The 19,052-nt window shown below is 39.1% G+C and overlaps 1 protein-coding gene across 4 annotated transcripts in view; it reads left to right on the top strand.

The window, feature by feature from the left end:
* The window catches only part of ccser1 (coiled-coil serine-rich protein 1), a 1,394,127-nt gene that overhangs the window by 1,174,545 nt on the left and 200,530 nt on the right, over positions 1 to 19,052 (top strand). The window contains exon 10 of one of the 4 annotated variants that reach the window (XM_063046846.1): positions 1,358 to 1,403. The exons of the other annotated variants lie outside the window; for them this stretch is intronic. Coding sequence (XP_062902916.1) covers positions 1,358 to 1,403 — 46 coding nt within the window. The remainder of the gene's footprint in view (positions 1 to 1,357; positions 1,404 to 19,052) is intronic. 4 annotated transcript variants of the gene reach the window in all.

A 19,052-nucleotide genomic window follows, 5' to 3' on the forward strand; every position in this document is an offset into this window, starting at 1 on the left:
CTTGGAAAATGTGGACATTGAGCTCAGCAGGTTCACCACTCACATTCTCCACACCTGATATCGTGCTACAGGTGAGATCAAAAACGCTTAACTAATGAACGTATTTGATTGGGCAATCTTGCATCTTTTTAACATTCTCAGAATGAAGGGACGAGAGTTGGAAGGAGTCTGAAGTTTTGTCATGGCTTGAGTCAGTGTTGCCTGCTTATGGCTTCTCTGTTGTCCATACACTGAAATTGTTTCAGTTTCCCTCCTGCACTAAAACAGCTTATTAACATAAGTTACATAATCATAATGTTGATATGCATTTTAATGAACCTGTATACCTAATATGTCTGCCTTTTATTTACCTTTGCTCCTTGTGTCTGGTTATCCCTGTGCAATAGTGATTTCAGTGTTCTCATTAAAATTGCTTGGCCTCCCAGACCCAATTATCAATTTGCTTGAAAACCTCTATGGTATATCTTCAAAATGTAATTCCAACTGAAGTTTGAAATATGCATTACTGTCAAAGACAGATCCCTTCTCTGGATAGTGACTCTGACTGGATATGTGGCTCAAGTTTATCTTTGGATTTAGAGTGCCGTGGTAGTGTAGCAGATAGTGTGATGCTATTACAGGTCAGAGATTGGAGTTCAGTTCCAGTGCCCTCTGTAAGGTGTTCACACATTCCTTCTGTGATCAGGTGGGATTCGTCCAGGAGTTCTGGTTTCCTCCCACAGTCCAAAGAAGTACCGGTTAGTAGGCTCATTGGCCATTGTAAATTGTCCTGTAAGAAGGGTAGGGTTAAGTCAGTGGGTTTCTGGGGTCAGAAGGGCCCATACCATGCTGTATCTCTTAAAAAAATAATTATGGCTCTCCTTCAAAACACCAACTAGCAATAACTTTACCTGGAGCTACGTGTTTAGTATTGCCCTTGTTGGAAGACTGGAATTGCCTATGAATATGATAGAGGATATCAAGCAGGGACAATAATCAATTTATAAGACATTGAAATATGTATTTTGTTTGTTTAGAGGCTGTTGGCCTTGCTGGCAAAGGCCAGCTTTTATTGTTTTCCTTCAGCTGCCTTTGAGAAGACAGTGCTGAACTGCCTCCTAGAACTGTTACAATCTTACGTGTTTAACACATTCCCAAAGTGTGGTTGGACCAGGGGTTCCTGGATTTTCACCCATCAACATTATAGCTCGTGGGCCAGACAGTTTCACCACTTAATCATGAAAGAACAAGTACTGATTGAGGAAGTAGTGCTTATTATGGTTCCTTGCCTTTTTCTTCTGTTTTACTGCTTTCATTTTCTTGCTGCCCGTTGCAATTAATGCTTGCATCCCTTGCTGGTTATTTTTTTTATTCACAGGGCACAGTGTACAGAAGTACTCCTGTTTCTTCTCGCAGGCAAACATGTGAGTGCTCACCTCTGCTCTGTGTTGTACATATTGGCTGTGTGAAGCAAGCTCTGGTGTGGCATATCCATTAACTTTTACATACACCACTTCTAATGTGCACCGTTCTTTATATTGCTCCATTGTAGCGTGGTTTGGCTCTCCTTGCTGCTCGCTGCTTTCCCGTTTGTCCACTGTAGCCCTTGAGAGAGTGCAGGGCACTTGCTTCTGCATGACAAAAAGTTCATAGGTCAATTTGTTTTCTTTGTTTGCAGTCAACACTTACAATGACAGAAAGTGGCTTTGCATTATCCTGATTTATGTTTGCTTTGGTTATGCCCCTCTGTTCCTACTACCTGTGACATAACATTGTCCAATTTCTTCTTCCTGTCATAAAACCGAGTTGCCATAGTGCATTTTTACCTCAGCATTACCAGGCATGTATATAATTCAGGCTGACTTTCCCAGTCTGGTTCTCATGGAGGTGCCATCATTTGGATGAGATATTAAACAGAGAACATGTCCATCCTTTCAGGTGAATTAAAAAATAGATCTGCTGACATTATGACTCTGTGACTATTATTTTGATGACAAACAGAATTCATCAGAATACTTACCCTTTAATACCAAAATCACATGATTTAGTTATTCATGTTTTTGCTGTTTGTGGATGCTTACTGTGTGCAAAAGTGAATCTTGTGCTTTCTATGTTACAACAGCAATTAAGTACTTATTTGGATGTAAAGCACATAAGAATGTGAAAGATAATATGTAAATTCAAATGGTTTTTCTTCTTCTTCTTAACTAACCACTCCTACTGAGGCACAGACTGCTGACTGCAGCTCACCAGAGTCCTCTGACCTAGGCTAGTCATTCAATTTGTCCCCAGGTGTAGCCCATCTTCGAAGATCCTTCCTCTCCCAGGGATGAGGTTTTTGGAGCTTCTGCTTTATTTTATAAAGAATGGGGTTGTTAGCCCCATGCTGAACCATTCTCCTTTTGCAGCTGGGTTTGGGGCCATCCATGGTGGAGTTAAATTCAATGGTTCATTAGATGTATATGCAGAATTGACTTCATGTGCAACGAACAGCAGTATTTTCCCTGCAAATTTTGTTCTATTCTCATTCAAGGATCTCTGGAATAATGGAAGGTACATATACAACCCTTTAGCGAGAGAACACTTCCTTCTTTGGTGGAGTGCCAATTAGAGGATGCAGATGATAAGCATTCAAGCTTCCAAATTATCGTTTAAAGCTTATGAATTTGTCAAATTTAAGCAAGATTTCTGCAGCTCTGCAGCTACAACTGGACTACTGTTCCAGTTCAGGCTGCTGCATTTGGGACACAAGTGGAGGTTTTAGAATGGATTTACCACAGTGATTCCAAGAAACATGATCTTTAGTTAGATTGGAGAATCTGTGGTAGTTCTTGAAATGAAAGAAGGTGTGAGAAGATCTGAAAAGAGTATTTAAAATCATGAAGGGTGCAGAGCAAGGGAAACTGAAGGCACCAAGAGGAATGAGAGGACATGGAATGAAACTGATTAGTAAAAGAACCAAAAATGAAATTGTTTTACATGAAAGGTGGTTTACATCCCACTGGTAGTTATTTGTAAGATGGAACTATAGGTTGGAACACAAGTTTGACAAGTTATTATTAAAACAAAACAAAACTAAAATATATATGTGTGTGTGTGTGTGTGTGTGTGTATATATGTATGTATATATAAATTATATAGAATAATTATAATTATACAGTATTATTTTATTAATGTGCATGTGTGTGTATAGTATATATATACTGTATATATATATATGTGTGTGTGTGTATATATATATATATATATATATATATATTATATATACACACACATACAAGAGTTACACAAACACAATGATAATAAGCTATCATTGTTCCACCAAGTAATTGAGCTGAGATGTCACCAGCATGTCAACATAATCATTCATAGACACAAGGGTCTGCAGATGCTGAAATCTGATGCAAAACACACATGACTGAAGAAACTCTTAAAGTCAGGCTGCCTCTGTGGAGTAGATAGATGGTCAATGTTTCAAGTTTAGACTCTGCATTAGGACTATATGAAAAGGAGCCAACAGATCTCCTAATAATTGCTACCGAGCATCAGCAGCTCCAGCTATTTATTTGATCAACCATTCATTAATCCTGATGCAAGGCCTTGACCCAATATACTAGCTATATCTTTATCTACAGAGATGGTATTTGCTCCACTAAGTTACTCCAGAAGTTTTGTTTTGCTCTTTTTTAAGACTTAACTGTTTAACCAAGATTTTCTGCTATCTTCCAGCTTCTGTTGAAAGAGCCAAACTTTTCTTATCAGAGAGAAAACCCTATGATCCTTGAAATTCATTCTTAGTTTTAGCATTACACTTGAGATAGAGTTGTATCAATTTATCCGAAATAGTTGAAGTCAGTGGGTCTATATCAGCAGCACTGATATGACAAAGACTGTTTAATACTACTGGAAGAAATTGCAGATACTTTTTTTGAAGTTTTGGCCAGTCTTGTGACATCAGTTCATTGGTCTGTACCCAAGTACAGAACTTGAACACAACATCTAGTTTCCTACTGCAAGAGATGGGAACTACAGCATATCAATACACTTGGTTACAGTTATAGCCTTAAGTCTGGCCCTATCTTAACAACAAAGAAAGTTGAAAGGATCTCTCAGCGCTATTTGAGAAGTAGACAAGACTTCACCCAAGAATTCCTTCTCCACCAACAGGAGCGCTAGCTATTTATTTGATTATTTATTCATTTGGCATTTGTTGAATCTTGTACTGTACAAGGCATTTGCCATGTTTTCTAAGTGACTGGCAACCAGTTTTTGGTTTCTGGAAACACTTGACAAAGCATCAGTTGTTAAGTGCTGCAGTGCTAAGATAAGGTCCTGCATAAATGGAAGACTTTTCTCCTTTTATATTCTCTAATCCCAGATTTATAATATTTATTTTTATTGCGGGATCCTCAATCATATTTCTTTAATTGCAGATTTCTCACTTTCTTGATTTTGTTCTTCAGTAGAGACGCTAGTCCAATCCTCTTCAGCTCACCAACTGATGCAACAAATGGTGATCGAGCAGAGCCCAAAGGATAGTGACAGATTCTTAAGACATTCATACTAATTGTTTCAGCTTTCTAGAAAGATCATAACAATCTCTCCCTTCACTGCAGCAACCAAATCTGTCTTGTATACTTTAAGACTTTATGTTTTGTGTCATTATGCCTTTTGACATTCATGTTCAGAACAATCTTCCCTTGAAATACCCTTCTGCAATTAGGAACTCCATCACTTAGTTCTCCCTAGAGGTACAACTAAAAATGCTATAATTTCTGATGTTCTTTATGACACTGGTCATTAATTTAATGACCTCATGCTCTTGTTTCTTAGATGGATTGTTAAAGTTGTCATCAGAACAGAGTACCATAAAGAAGGTTTGCTCTTACATCAGCTGGTTGTCCTTTCAAAGAATTGTGTACAAAATCAAGGCTGGCTCTCTTCACAATGCTAAGGGATAGCAGCAATTAGTTATGGGTTTGGCCACAAACATCAGAAAATCCAAAGATGCTGGAGATCCAGAACAACACATACAAAATGCTGGAGGAACTCAGCAGGCCGGGCAACATCAAAGGGAAAGATGTTTCGGGCCGAGACCGTTCTTCAGGATGGGAAAGGATGAGAAGAAGTCAGTTTTAAGAGGGTGGAGGGAGGGGAAGAAGTAGTACAAGGTGGCAGGTGATAAGTGAAACCGAGAGAGGGAGAAGAGGTGAAGTAACAGCTGGGAAGTTGATTGTTGAAAGAGATAAAGAACTGGAGAGGAGGAATCTCATATGAGAGGATAGAAGATCATGGATAAAAGTTAAGAGGGAGGCGCACCAGACGGAGGTATGGGCAGGTAAGGAGAGAAGGTGAGAGACGGAAAGGGGAATGGTGGAGGGGAAGGGGAGAGGGCAATTACTAGAAGTTCTAGAAATCTATATTAGTGTCATCAGATTGGAAGCTACCCAGATAAGGTGTTGCTCCTCCAACATGAGTGTGGCCTTCATTGATTTATTATTACACATCTACCAAGATACAGAAAAGACTAGTCCCCCCTGCTCTGCGCATATTCTATCCTCTTGTCTGCTGATGGGCAGAAAATACAAAAGCATAAAAAACACGTGCCACCAAGCTCAAGGGCAGTTTCTCACCTCCTGCTATAAGACACTTGAAGTTCCACCTCCATTTGGATGCACTAAGGCTTACACATGTTTCGGGCAAAGACCAATGGGGCTGGTGGAGCCTTGCAGCTCCAGGGACCCAAATTCAATCCTGACCTCTGAAGCTGTCCATGTGGAGTTTGCTCGTGGGTGTCCACATGGGTTTCTTCCAGGTGCTCCCATGTTCTGGAGTTGTGTGGATTGTTTAGTTAACTGGCCACTGCAGACTGTCCCAGGTGAGTGGTAGAATGTAAAGGCAAATGATCCAATGTGTAGAGAATAAAATGGGATTAATGTAAAGGCTTGTTGATGGTTATATGAAGAAGGAGCCTGCTTCCATGCTGTTTGGCTCTAGGACTCTAAGGCAAAGTAACATTCTGCCACATAAGTGCCAGGCAATGAACACTCACATCAAGAGAAAACCTAACCAATGACCCTTCACAGATTCAGATTAGAATTGGAATAGTTTATTGTTATATACACTAGGGTGCAATGAAATTCTGGCCTGCCTTTACCATTAACATGCTGTGGTCACTTAATTTGGACTGGGCAGATAAATACAGTTACTTGAAGAACAGATCAAAGATTGAGTTACTTGCCGTGCAATTGATTGTTTGACAGCCTTAAACCCACATCATTTATAAAGCTTAGATCAGACTCATGATGAAATTCACTTGTCAATACATACAAGAATATGAGGGGCATACGTAAAGTGGAAATAATTTTTTATGTAGCACAGGTGTACAAAACCAGAGGGAATAACTATACAGTAAAGGGTAAGACATTAGCGGGATCTGAGGAATATTTTTTTCCTCCTAGATAGTTGAGATCTGTCTGAGGGGGCGATGGAGCAGAGACCCTTAAAACATTCACAAAATCGAAGATAAAAACTTGAATTGTCAATGCTATAAAGGCTGTGACCTAAGAATACACACCACCAGCTCAAGGATAGTTCTGATCCCGCTGTTATCTGACGCATCAGACCATAAGACATAGGAGCAGTATGAGGCCATTCAGCCCATTGAGTCTGCTCTGCCATTCCATCATGGCTGATCCTGGATCCCACTCAACCCCATACAGCTGCCTTCTCGCCATATCCTTTGATGCCCTGACCAATCAGGAAACAATCAACTTCTGCCTTAAATATTGGCACAGACTTGGCCTCCACCTCAGGCTGTGACAGAGGATTCCACAGATTCACTACTCTCTGGCTAAAAATAAATTCTCCTTACCTCTGTTCTAAAGAGTCACCCCCTCAATTTTGAGGTTGTGCCCTCTAGTTCTGGAAACCCCCATCATAAGAAACATCCTCTCCACATCCACCATATCTAGACCTTTCAATATTTGGTAGGTTGCAACGAGATCCCCCTGGATTCTTCTTAATTCCAATGAGTACAGGCCCAAAGCTGCCAAACACTGCTCATATGTTAATCTGGAATCATCCTCATGAAACTCCTCGGGACTCTCTCTCATGAATGTGCTTCTCATACAAAGTCTAACTCTCAATCTCCCAGTCTACCTTGTTGTAATCCTTGTTTTATTTGTCTACATGGACAACATTTTCTCTAGACTGCAATTCTATATTATGCATTCTTTTGTTTTGTTTTACTACCTCAGTATACTTATGCTTGGCATAATTCGGCAAGCATTTCCCACTACATATGACACTGTTAAATCAATACCAACTTAATGACTTGCTGGACCATTTTAGAGGGCAGGTTAAAAGTCATTGTGTTGCATTTGGAGTTCTGCACAGGCCATGCTAGGTAAAAATAGAAGATTTTCTTCTTTGCAAGATTCAATGGCTATTTGGTTACAATTGCCAACACTCGTTCTTTGTTCCTGATGTTTTCAATTAACTAAATGTAAATTCACCAGTTCTCAGAGTGGGATCTGAACTCATGACACTGATCAATAGTCCAAGCCTCTGGATATCTAGTGTGCTAACTCAATCTTTATGCTCCTGCACTCCTATTCATCATTAAGATCACTTAATGTTCACAGGTGTTACTTTGAAGTGGTTGGCAGAATGACTGTGTTGGAATTAGCAGTAAACTTAAGGCTATGAAGTCGACAGAATGCAAATAGTCAGGTTTTCAGGTGATGTCAGCTGTCTCATCACCAAATCAAAAGGAACGCTGCCTAGAAGAGTACAGAATTTGACACAAGGCTGTAATATGTTCAGGCATAAATAGTTTATCAGGTACATTTATTGCACTTAAAGCAATATGACATTACATGGTGTCCTGAAGTCAGAGAAATCTATTAAAAGATGAATTTTACTGAGATTTTGTTTTGAAGGGAAGTCCTTAAAAATTGGAGATAATTAAAAAATGGATTGTTGAATAAATAAAATTGTCTTTTGATGATTGAAATGATCTGTTGGAAGTTCCAGACACAGACTCTGGTTAATTCATCTGAAATGAGGATGACTTGATTAAAGGAGTCTTCATAAAGAAAACTGTTTGTGGTCTAAAAATCAAACAGGGCACCAAACTGAGGCAATAAACTTACGTCCCTTTTGTTATCTTTCCAATTCATACACCAGGACCAGTTATGATTGGAATGGAAAAACTGTTAAATGGTTCGCAGGGCAAGTTAAATATATCCTTTTACTCATTGACATCACCAAATATATTTCCTCTGATTATGTTTCTGATATTGGCAGACCGATCTCAAATTTGAATTATCTCCATTTCCTGAGCTCATCGTTCACTACTCAGCATACTACCTATAACGTCAAGTCAGTAATGGACAGGGTTCACGAGGGGAAAGGAAATTCTGGATTGGGTATTGTGTAGTGAACCAGATTTGATTAAGGAGCTGAATGCTTGGGGAAACAGTGATCATCATACGATAGAAATCATCCTGCAGTTGCAGAGAGAAAAGCTAAAGTGAAATGTATCAGTATTACTGTGGAGTAAAGAGATTTACAGGGGCAAGAGAGAGGAGTTGGCCAAAGTTGATTGGAAGGGAACAGTAGTTGGGAAGAAGGCAGGATAGCAATGGCTGCAGTTTATAGAGGCTATTTGGAAGGCGCAAGATAGATACAGTACTGTGCAGAAGTCTTAAACACCCTAGCTAAATATATGTGCTTTAGACGTTTGCACAGTACTCTGCATCCCAAAGATGAAGAGGTATTCTAAAGGGAGTATGAGGTAACTGTGGCTGACAAGGGAAGTCAAAGACAGCATAAAAGGAAAAGAGAGGGCATATAACAGAGCAAAAATTAGTGGGAAGTGAGAGGATTAGGAAGCTTTTAAAGACCAACAGAAGGCAACTAAAAGGCCATAAGGAGAGAAGAGATGAAATATGAAGGGAAGCTAACCAATAATGTGAAATACAAAGAGAATACAAAGTGTTTTTCAGATATATAACGAATAAAAGAAAATTTGAGAGTAGATATCGGACTGCTGGAAAATTACACTGGAGAGGTAATAATGGGGGACAAAGAAATGGCAGACTAACTTAATAAATATTTTGCATCAGCCTTCACTGTAGAAGACACTGGCTGTATGCCAGAAATTCGAAGCATGTCAGGTGTCAGAAGTGAGTGTAGTTACTCTTACTAAGGAGAAGGTGCTTGGGAAGCTGGAAGATCTGAAGGTAGATAAGACACCTGAACTAGATGGACAATATTCTAGGGTTCTGAAAGAGGTAGATGAAAAGATCGGAGAAGCATAATTAAAGGTCTTCCTTGAATCACTAGTCTCTGGAATGGTTCAGGAGGACTGGAAAATTGGAAATGTCACTACACTCTTCAAGAAGGGAGGGGGCAGAAGAAAGGAAATTATTGGCCAGTTAGGCTGACTTCAGTGGTTGGGAAGATGTTGGAGACCATTATAAAGGATGAGATTGTGGGTATTTGGAGATGCATGATGAAAAAGGACAATGTCAGCAAGGCTTCCTTCAGGGGAAATATTGCCTGACAAATTTTATGGACTTCTTTGAGGAAATAACAGGCAGCATAGTCAAAGGAGAGTCAGTGAATGTTGTTTACTTGTATTTTCTGAAGGCCTTTGACAAGGTGTCACACATGAGGCTGTTTAACAAGATAAGAGCCAATGGTATTACAGGGAACATAACAGTATGGATAGAAGATTGGCTGAATGGCAGATGGCAAAGAGTAAGAATAAATGAGGCATTTTCTGGTCGGCTGCTAGTCACTAGTAGTGTTCTGCAGGCATCAGTATGACAACTGCTCCTCATGTTACATTTCATTGATTTATATGATGGAATTGATAGCTTTGTGGTCAAGTTTGCAGATGATATGAAGATAAATAGATGGTCAGGTAGTGTTGAGGAAGCAGGAAGTCTGTAAAAGGATAGATTGGGAGAACGGGTAAGGAAGTGGCTGATGGAATACAATGTAAAGAAGTTTAGGGTCATGCACTTTGACTGAAGGAGTAAAGGCATGGACTTTTTTCTTTAAAAGGCAGAAAATTCAAAATTCAGAGGTGGAAAGGTACTTTGGTGTCCTTGTGCATGGTTAACTTGCAGGTAGAGTTGGTGGTAAGGAAGGCAAATACAATGTTAACATTCATTTCAAGAGGACTAGAATATCAGAGCAAGGATGTAATGCTGAGCCCTTTAGCACATTGGCCAGAGTACACTTGGAGTATTGTGAGCAGGTCTGGGCCCCTTATCTAAGAAAAGATGTGTTTGCATTGGAAGGGTCCAGAGGAGGTTCACGAGAATGATACCAGGAATGAGAGGGTTAACTTATCAGGAGTGTTTGATGGTTCTGGGCCTGTACTTACTGGAGTTTATAAGAATGAAGGGGGCATTTCATTGAAACTGAATGAATATTGAAAGGCCTAGATAGAGCAGATGTGGAGAAGATATTTCCTATTGTGGGAATCTAGACTGAGAGTAGTGGGATGCCCATTTATAACAGAGATGAGGAGGAATTTCTTCAGTCAGAGGGCAGGGAATCTGTGGAATTCATTTCCGCAGGTGCCTGTGAAGTGGAGGTTGATAGGTAATTGATTAGTCAGCCTGTCAAAGGTTTTGAGGGAATGGGGGAGGATGGGTAATATATCAGCCATGTTGGAATGGCGGAGCAGATTCAATGGGCTGGAATACATAATTCTGCTCCTGTGTTTTCTGGTCTCTTAATATCTTATGGTGCCTGGGAGTTAGATCAATTTAACCTTCGCCAGGTCAATTTCAACCATAGCCGGTTGAATTGAAAATCACACCCCATCAAGGTAGTTTGGAAATAAATGCTGCTTAAGGATATCATGTTGGTTTTCACTTTCAGTTTAGCTCTTAGTAGATTTAAAACTGTTTTCAGAATATCTTGAAAAACATATTGCTAATATTGCTGTAGAAGGAACATATTAACCCCAAAGAATTTGTGGTATGTTACTTCACGCTGGGGCTGGCTGGTCAAGGGATTTTGTGCAGAGATTGGTGAATTAGTAGAGGCAGGGGACAAGATGTGTTGATGGATGACTCAGAGACAAAGGTTGATCAATTGGGAAGGGTGGGTGGTGGTGGTGGTGACAGAAATTGATTTTACAGGATGGGGAAGGCATGTGATGAGGCCAATGCTCAGCAAATGGCACCCCTGAAATAAACCTGCCTTACTCTGCGGCTGTGTTGAAAAGAATGACTTTTTCAGGAATCACACCATTCCATGCATTTCAATTGTGGAAACTGTAACCATGTCACAAGTCGAATTTCCAGAGCTATGCAATCTGAAGACGAGTCCAATAGAGTTCTACCCACCTAAAGCAAATATTGCATTCCACCCAGTAGTAACTGATAGCTATCCAGATAGCAGTTAAAAAGCAGACTGCAGCGCATTACAGCTTCCAATTTGATAAATTTCTCCAAGTAACACTAATGTCTTCATGATGCGTTGACTTCAAAAATGCCATTTCAGTTTTCCTTGCACTAACATATTTAACTAGTGAAAACAAATTATCTAGCAGGGTTTAATTATTAATGTGCTGAGTTCAATAATTCTTTTTTACTACAAAAGAGATAGTGTATTTGTATAGTACATGTGGGTGAGGATTACAAGGATAGGCAATATATGATGGGTTGGTTTTGGTCATCCTTAACCAACTCCCATTTCATTAACCTGATTATTTTCTTTCACTTCGTTTAGCAGGTTATTGGCTGGAAGAGTAGAATAGGAAGAGTATTTTTCTGTAATGCCCAGCAGAAACAATTAGTAATTTTCACTGGGGGCAGATATTAGAATTATTTGTATAATGCTGTTCACTGAAATGATGTAAGAGCTTTATTATGGGTGAAGTACATAATAAAGCCCTTTTGATCAATGTGCAAAAATATTGGCGATTATGACAAGCAAATGAACATGAAACATGTATGTGTATTGTGAAACATAGTTATAAAACATGTAAACAGTCTCTTCAGTCTTACTAACCCATGTGTCTTTCTCAGCTAATCCCATTTGCCAGCATCTCGCCCATGTTGCTCTAAACCTCTCCAAACCTGTTCAAATCCCTTTAGAACATTGTAATTATAGTCGCTTACAACAGGAATTCTGCAGATGCTGGAAATTCAAGCAACACACATCAAAGTTGCTGGTGAACGCAGCAGGCCAGGCAGCATCTATAGGAAGAGGCGCAGTCGACGTTTCAGGCCTTAGCTCATTCTATATATCCACCAATCACATGCCCAGTAATTATATGCTCTGGAAAATGGCACCAAGATGCCTGCAAGATAGGTTTAAAAGGTTGCTTGTTCAAGTTACAGTATAAGTACCTGACTATGTGTTCCAGATGAAACCCTGGTATACTGAAGTACACAAGCAGATGAAGTTCTCAAAGGAAATCAAAAATCCTATTACATTATTAAAGAAAAGCAGGTGGCCAATTCACTATTTATTCCTAAACTAAAAGAAATGATGTAGACATTACTTTGTTGCTATGTGTGTCTAATATACACAGACTGGCTTCTGTTTTGTATATAACATCACAGATTCATTTTGTCAAAAAGAATTCATGGTTGCAAAATGTTTGGGAAATCATGAAGAGCAAGAGTTTATGTTTAACATGAATGAGGAGAAAGGCAAACCATTCCCAAACTCAAACTCCTTTTCTTCCTCATTTTTCATCAGCCATCATTCTATATTTAGCCCCATTCAGCGAATACTTACAAATCTGCTAGGACCAAGTCAGAACCCTGAAAGGCAAAAGGAAAATTCAGCAGACAGTGGATATTGAATCTAAAACAAAATCTTGATCACAGCCAAAATGGCTGTGGGTTTCAGGCAGATGCTGTGAGTTTTAACTTTGTCTGACTGGCCTGTAAATTCCCATAAAGAGTAAGATCACAAAAGTTAGACAAGATTCAAACATTTCATCTCAGTTTTGAATGTTTACTAATTAGCTCTTTATACATATCTCCAAGGCATCCAAATGCAGTTCAAAGCCAATGAAATACTTCTGAAGTGTAATCACCTCTATAAAACTGGAAACACTGTAGTTAATTCCCACGTTGCAGTCTGATAATAGAAAATAATCTGTTTTTACTAATGTTGATTGAGAAATATATATTAATCAAGATGCCTGAGATAATTCCTCTGCTCATCTTCAGAGTGATGCTGTGAGATTGTTCATACTCAATGAGAGTGTAGATAGAACCTCAGCCTAACTTCCTATTCAAAAGGCAGTCCTCGCAAGAACGCCCTTCCCTCAATATCATGACTGGAGTCTCTGAAGTGGGAGTCTTAATGCACACCATTTGCACAGAAGATTAGCCAACACAATGAATCAAAGCATTGCTACAACTCAGGAGCCCATCTGATCCATCAAATTTATGTTGGCACCCAGAAGAGCATTTCATTCGGTTCTATTCCATTCCCCCCACCCCACCACAACTCACTCTTGTGATTTTCTCATTGCCCTGCAAATCAAGTGCTTTTCCAATTCTTTTTTGAAAGCCTGGTTAGTTTTTCAACAATTTACAACCAGACAGGTCCATTTTATAACTGATCAGTAAGTTTATTTCCTCAAAGTTTCCTGTAGTGGGTCATCCAAAATGTGAAGAATCTAACCTATTCCCCTTGATCCAATTTTAGCAAGTCATTTTATTATTTTTTAAAACTTCCTGACTTTAGAGATAAAACACGGAACAGTCTGATCTGGCCCAAAGACCCATGCTACCCAGCAGCCTACCGATTTAAGCCTAGCCTAATGACAGGCAATTTACCGTACCCAATTAACCTACTAGCTGGTACATCATTGGACTGTGGGAGGAAACTGGAGCACCCAGAGGAAAAACACACAGAAAAGGAAAGAATGTACAAACTTTCTTACAGAGGACACCGGAACTGAACTCTGAAATTCAATAGTCCTAGCTATAATCGTGTCATGCTATCCACTATGCTACCATGGTGTCCATATAGCCTTTATATAGTCATATAGCTTTTGGCCCGCCCACTCAGTCCCAACCATCAAGCATCCATTTACCAATACTACACCAATTCCATGTTATTCAGTCCCCATCCACATCAACTTTACCCATTCTCTACCATCCACCTGTACATACATACAGCAGTCATTTTTTAAAACAAATTTAAAATTTAGGCATCTGTTAGTCTCGTGAGACCATGGATTTGCGCCTTGGAAGGTTTCCATGGCGCAGGCCTGGGCAAGGTTGTATGGAAGACCAGCAGTTGCCCATGCTGCAAGTCTCCCCTCTCCACACCACCAATGTTGTCCAAAGGAATGGCACTAGGGCCGGTACAGCTTGGCACCGGTGTCCTCACAGAGCAATGTGTGGTTAAGTGCCTTACTCAAGGACACAACACGCTGCCTCAGCTGAGGCTCGAACTAGCGACCTTCAGATCACTAGGCCAAGGTCTTAACCACTTGGCTACACACCACAGTAGTCAATTAACCTATTAACTAACACAGAACATAGCTCACAGAACAGTACAGCACATAGACAACCCCTTCAGCCCATTATGTTGTGCTGAACTAATTCCATTTTAAAATCTTTTTTATTCATTATTATTGAAGATCAACAAAAAAAAACATTAAAGTAATCAAGTCAACATGTCAATATGTACAATGAGGAATTAAATTACCAAATAACTGATTAACAAAGCTAAACAATATATCAATAATAAGAAGAAAAAATAAAGTGTTAAAACTATTTTTTGGAAAAAAGAACCCCTACTAACTAAAACAAAAAAAACCCTGCTAACAAAAAAAAACAAGAAAAAAACATTGGGAGCACAACCCCGAAGCTATACGCCATACAAGCTTCCATAAAAGAAAAACATCAATCCACCAACTCAAATACATTTAACCAAGAATCAGAAGGAAAACATCTTAATTAACTCTAATCAGATGATAGTAGCCGGCAAAAGAACTCCGCCTTTTCCCAAATTCAAATCGAGGATCAAAAGGATCAAACTAAGACATAGCATCACCTGAGAGAACCATTGTATCAAAGTGGGAGCAGAGGCATCTTTCCATTTCAATAAACTAGCCCTTCTGGCCAATAATGTAACAAATGCAATTACATGTTGGTCTGATATAGAAATACCATGAATATATATACACAGAACAAAACTGTCAATTTATTAGGTTGTAAATTAATTTTTAAAGCTTTAGAAATTGCAGAGAAAATAGATTTCCAAAACTATTTCAACACAGAACACGACCAAAACATATGTGTCAATGTAGCTGTCTCAGTTTTACATCTATCACACTGACCATCAACATTAGAAAATATTTTTGACAGTCTCTCCTTTGTCAAATAGTAACAATGTACAATTTTAAATTGCTGAACTAATTCAGATAATTATGCCTAATTACACTAGTCCCTTCTTCCTACACATGATCTATATCCTTCCGATTTCTGCAAACTCATGTGCACCTTAAATACCTCTGTCGTATCTGGCCCTACCACCAACACAGCAGTACATTCCAGGCACCTACTGTGTAAAAATCCTGTTCTACACATCAACTTTCAACTTCCCCTCCACTTTAAATGCTAACCTCCGGTATTAGATATTCCAACCCTGGGTAAATGATGTTTGTGTCTACTCTACCTATCCTGCCCATAATCAGATAGGTTTCTGTCAGACCGTTCCTCATTCTCCAACAAGCCAAAGAAAACAACTGTAGTTTGTCAAGCCTCTTTTTACAGCACGTGCAGTACTCTGGTAAAACTACTCTGGGATGTGGATGGAAACTACTCCACCTGGAGGGCCCCTTCAATCACAATCAAACATGCAAAACTTCTTTCTATTTATCCTATTTACTGCCATCATATCCTTGTTGTCTTCCATTAAATACCCACTCAACCTTCTTTGCTCCAGGGAGTATATTCGTACACAACCATGACACACCAGGTTTAGCTGTGACTTTATGCCAGAGGTGTGTCCTAATTTCCTCTAGCTTGCTTTTCATCAGAGCTCGTTTTTGTCTCTGAGGAACTTGGCTTCAGTTGAGCCGTTCAGAAATTGCCTAGCTCAGTTATGGTGACTTCCCGTGATAGGGATATTGCTTTACTGCACGTTGCAGTTGTTCAACTTGTAGAGATCCCTCAGCTTTAATTCAAACTGCTGAAACATCAAATGGAACACTTGCCAAATCTTCTCATACATCCACAGCTGCTCTGCCTGATCATTCAAGTTTGACTGCCTATACATTTGTGCCATTTAGTTCATTTGCTTCTTCATTGAAATGTTACACAGAGCAGGAACTCAAGAAAAAATGTGATGTGGCACTTCTATGAGAATGTGTAAGCTATTCAGCTCTTTAAATCTGTTCAGGTATTCATTTAGATCATTGCTGATCTGCATCATACACTTGCCTTCAAATTATACTCTTAGCTAAAAACAGCTTGATGACTTCAGACTTGGAAATTTAAATTAACATCTGTCAGTTTTAGGTAGAATATATTTAGATTTGTATTCCACTTTATGCTTGGGCGAACTTCCAGTTTTAACTCCTTTACCGTTTAAAATAGTGAATTCTAGAGATACTCACCATGTTAGACGACACCAGTGGAAAGAGAAATTAGATTAATATTTCAGGTCAATGGCCTTTTCCAGAACTAAAGATGCCATGGCAGTGTCAGAAATAAGCTTCCCCCAGTTCATGAAAGCTTGTTGACCCAAAAACATTAGCTCTTTTTCGCTCTCTATAGATGATACCTGGCCTCCTTGAGTGCTTCTGATATTTTCAGTTTTATTTCAGATTATCCTCATATCTTGCTCTTGACTTTCCAACGCAGGAATGCAAAAACATCCAAAAGCACTTGCAAGTTAACCAGCAAACCTGGGCTGTGTAATTCCCTGCTTTAATCTCTCCTATACTACCTAATTAGATAAATTATGAACTCACATTTCCTAGTATAATCATTCACTTTCCACCAGGTTATTTCTGAGGATAATGATCTGTGCTGATCTAGAATCCTTTATCCAAACTCTCCAGTACAACTAGAATAGATAGAACCAGTTGAAGAAAGGGTTAATAGCTAATTCATATACTCTTATGCTGCAATTAATCAAATTTTAGGATGGTGATTTCTTATTTAATTAACATCAAAAGTAATTTGATGCTGATGTGTTGTCCAGAGGCAGGATATTAATTTTTCATCCTATGCTACATTTAGAGATTAACGCTTATTACCTTTTTATTGAGGTCCATAAACAAAGATGTCCTCAAATCAATTAATTTATTTGGTCTTGAAGTATTTAATTTAAGCATAGATATAATTGGAATTGATAGGATAGTGTCAGAAGGCTTCTTTTTCAAGCTGAAAATGAGGAGTCATGGAAATGGCCTTAAGGAATGAGATTGGAAGAACTTCATACTTGTGTAAACTTGTAGATACTCCAAGTACAGGAAAACCGCTATTCTGTAAAGTTGCAACCTAACATCCCAGTGTTTTATTCAATGTCCTGATATATGAAAGCAAGTAATCCAAATGCCTTCCTTACCATCTTAATTGTCTGTTCTGCCAACTTTCAGGTAGTCAACATTCCTGAGTGGCCTACCATTCACTGTATATATCCTACCCCTATATGACTTTACAAAATGCATCAGCTTGTACCTGTCTGGGTTAAACTCCATCTACCAATGCTCTGCCTAACTTTCCACCTGATCACAATTCTGCTGTAATTTTAAAAGTTGCTGTAGCCTTAATATCTAAACAAGAAAAATTACACTGCATAGCTTGGTTGAAGGTTTGTATTATGGCTGAACCATAACATAAAAGTGGAAACTTGAGAATTAAGAATGGCCAAAGTGCTTACCCCATTTTCCTGTGCATTTAACAAAAGACATCAAAGTCTAATGAGTGCATTGCCAATGCCTATTTGTTTCAGTAGCTTCACAGTCTGCTATTGTCGCTTTCATTGACCAGCAAGGATTGCTGGAATTAACTAGTGTGCATTCTATTATTGCATTTCAGTGATAGAGAATAAAATGGGGTTAATTGAAATCTGGTTCCTTTCAGACTAGAAGTAAAAGGCTACTGCATAACATTCATGACATTATCTATCAGACAATTTTTAAAAGAACAAGAGCTTTGTAGGTACAAGCTTACAAAGTACCCAGGACATTTTCAGGGAGCGGTGTCTCGGAAAGGCAGCGTCCATTATTAAGGACCTCCATCACCCAGGGCATGCCCTTTCCTCACTGTTACCATCAGGTAGGAGGTACAGAAACTTAAATGCACATATTTAGCGATTCAGTAACAGCTTCTTCCCCTCTGCCATCTGATTCCTAAATGGATATTGAACTCTTGAACACTACCTCACTTTTTTAATACATATTATTTCTGGGTTTTTTGCACGATTTTTGATCTATTCAATGTAAGTATACTGTAATTGATTTACTTTATTATTATTATTATTATTCCATATTATGTATTGCATTGAACGGCTGCTACTAAGTTAACAAATTTCATGACACATACTGGTGATAATAAACATGATTATGATTCTGATTCTAAAGATGTCAAATCTTTAGTTGAATAATTCCAATGGCTCACAAAGTATCAAGGTAGTGTAGTGGTTTTTGGACATGGTTGGTGTAAACAAGAGGCGTTGAATGGCCTTTCTCAATGCTGTAAACATGTTTTGGCCACCCAGAATGTTGTGCACTCTGATTGTACTTTCTGGCTGTAATCCTCAGCTGACAGGTGAGACCTTTCAATTCACCAGTCACTTGTCTTCCAGTGTGGTTGTGGGTGTACTCTTGTCCTGGGACTTAGGCTGCCATCTGATTGGTATGGTCCAAATACGACTGGCCTGGTACACTCACCAATCACACAAAGGTTATGACAGCCATTGAGGCCTTGGCCTCAAACTCACCTATCCTAAGAATACTGTTCTCTCTGAGCTGCATGGGTGTGCAGCCCACCGTAACTGAAATGCTCCTGTGCGCATAGCCGTTGTTGCCACGTAGCTGGAATTTCCTTTTATAC

The sequence above is a fragment of the Mobula hypostoma genome, chromosome 4 (assembly GCF_963921235.1).
Source record: "Mobula hypostoma chromosome 4, sMobHyp1.1, whole genome shotgun sequence".
NCBI classification, from domain to species: domain Eukaryota; kingdom Metazoa; phylum Chordata; class Chondrichthyes; order Myliobatiformes; family Myliobatidae; genus Mobula; species Mobula hypostoma.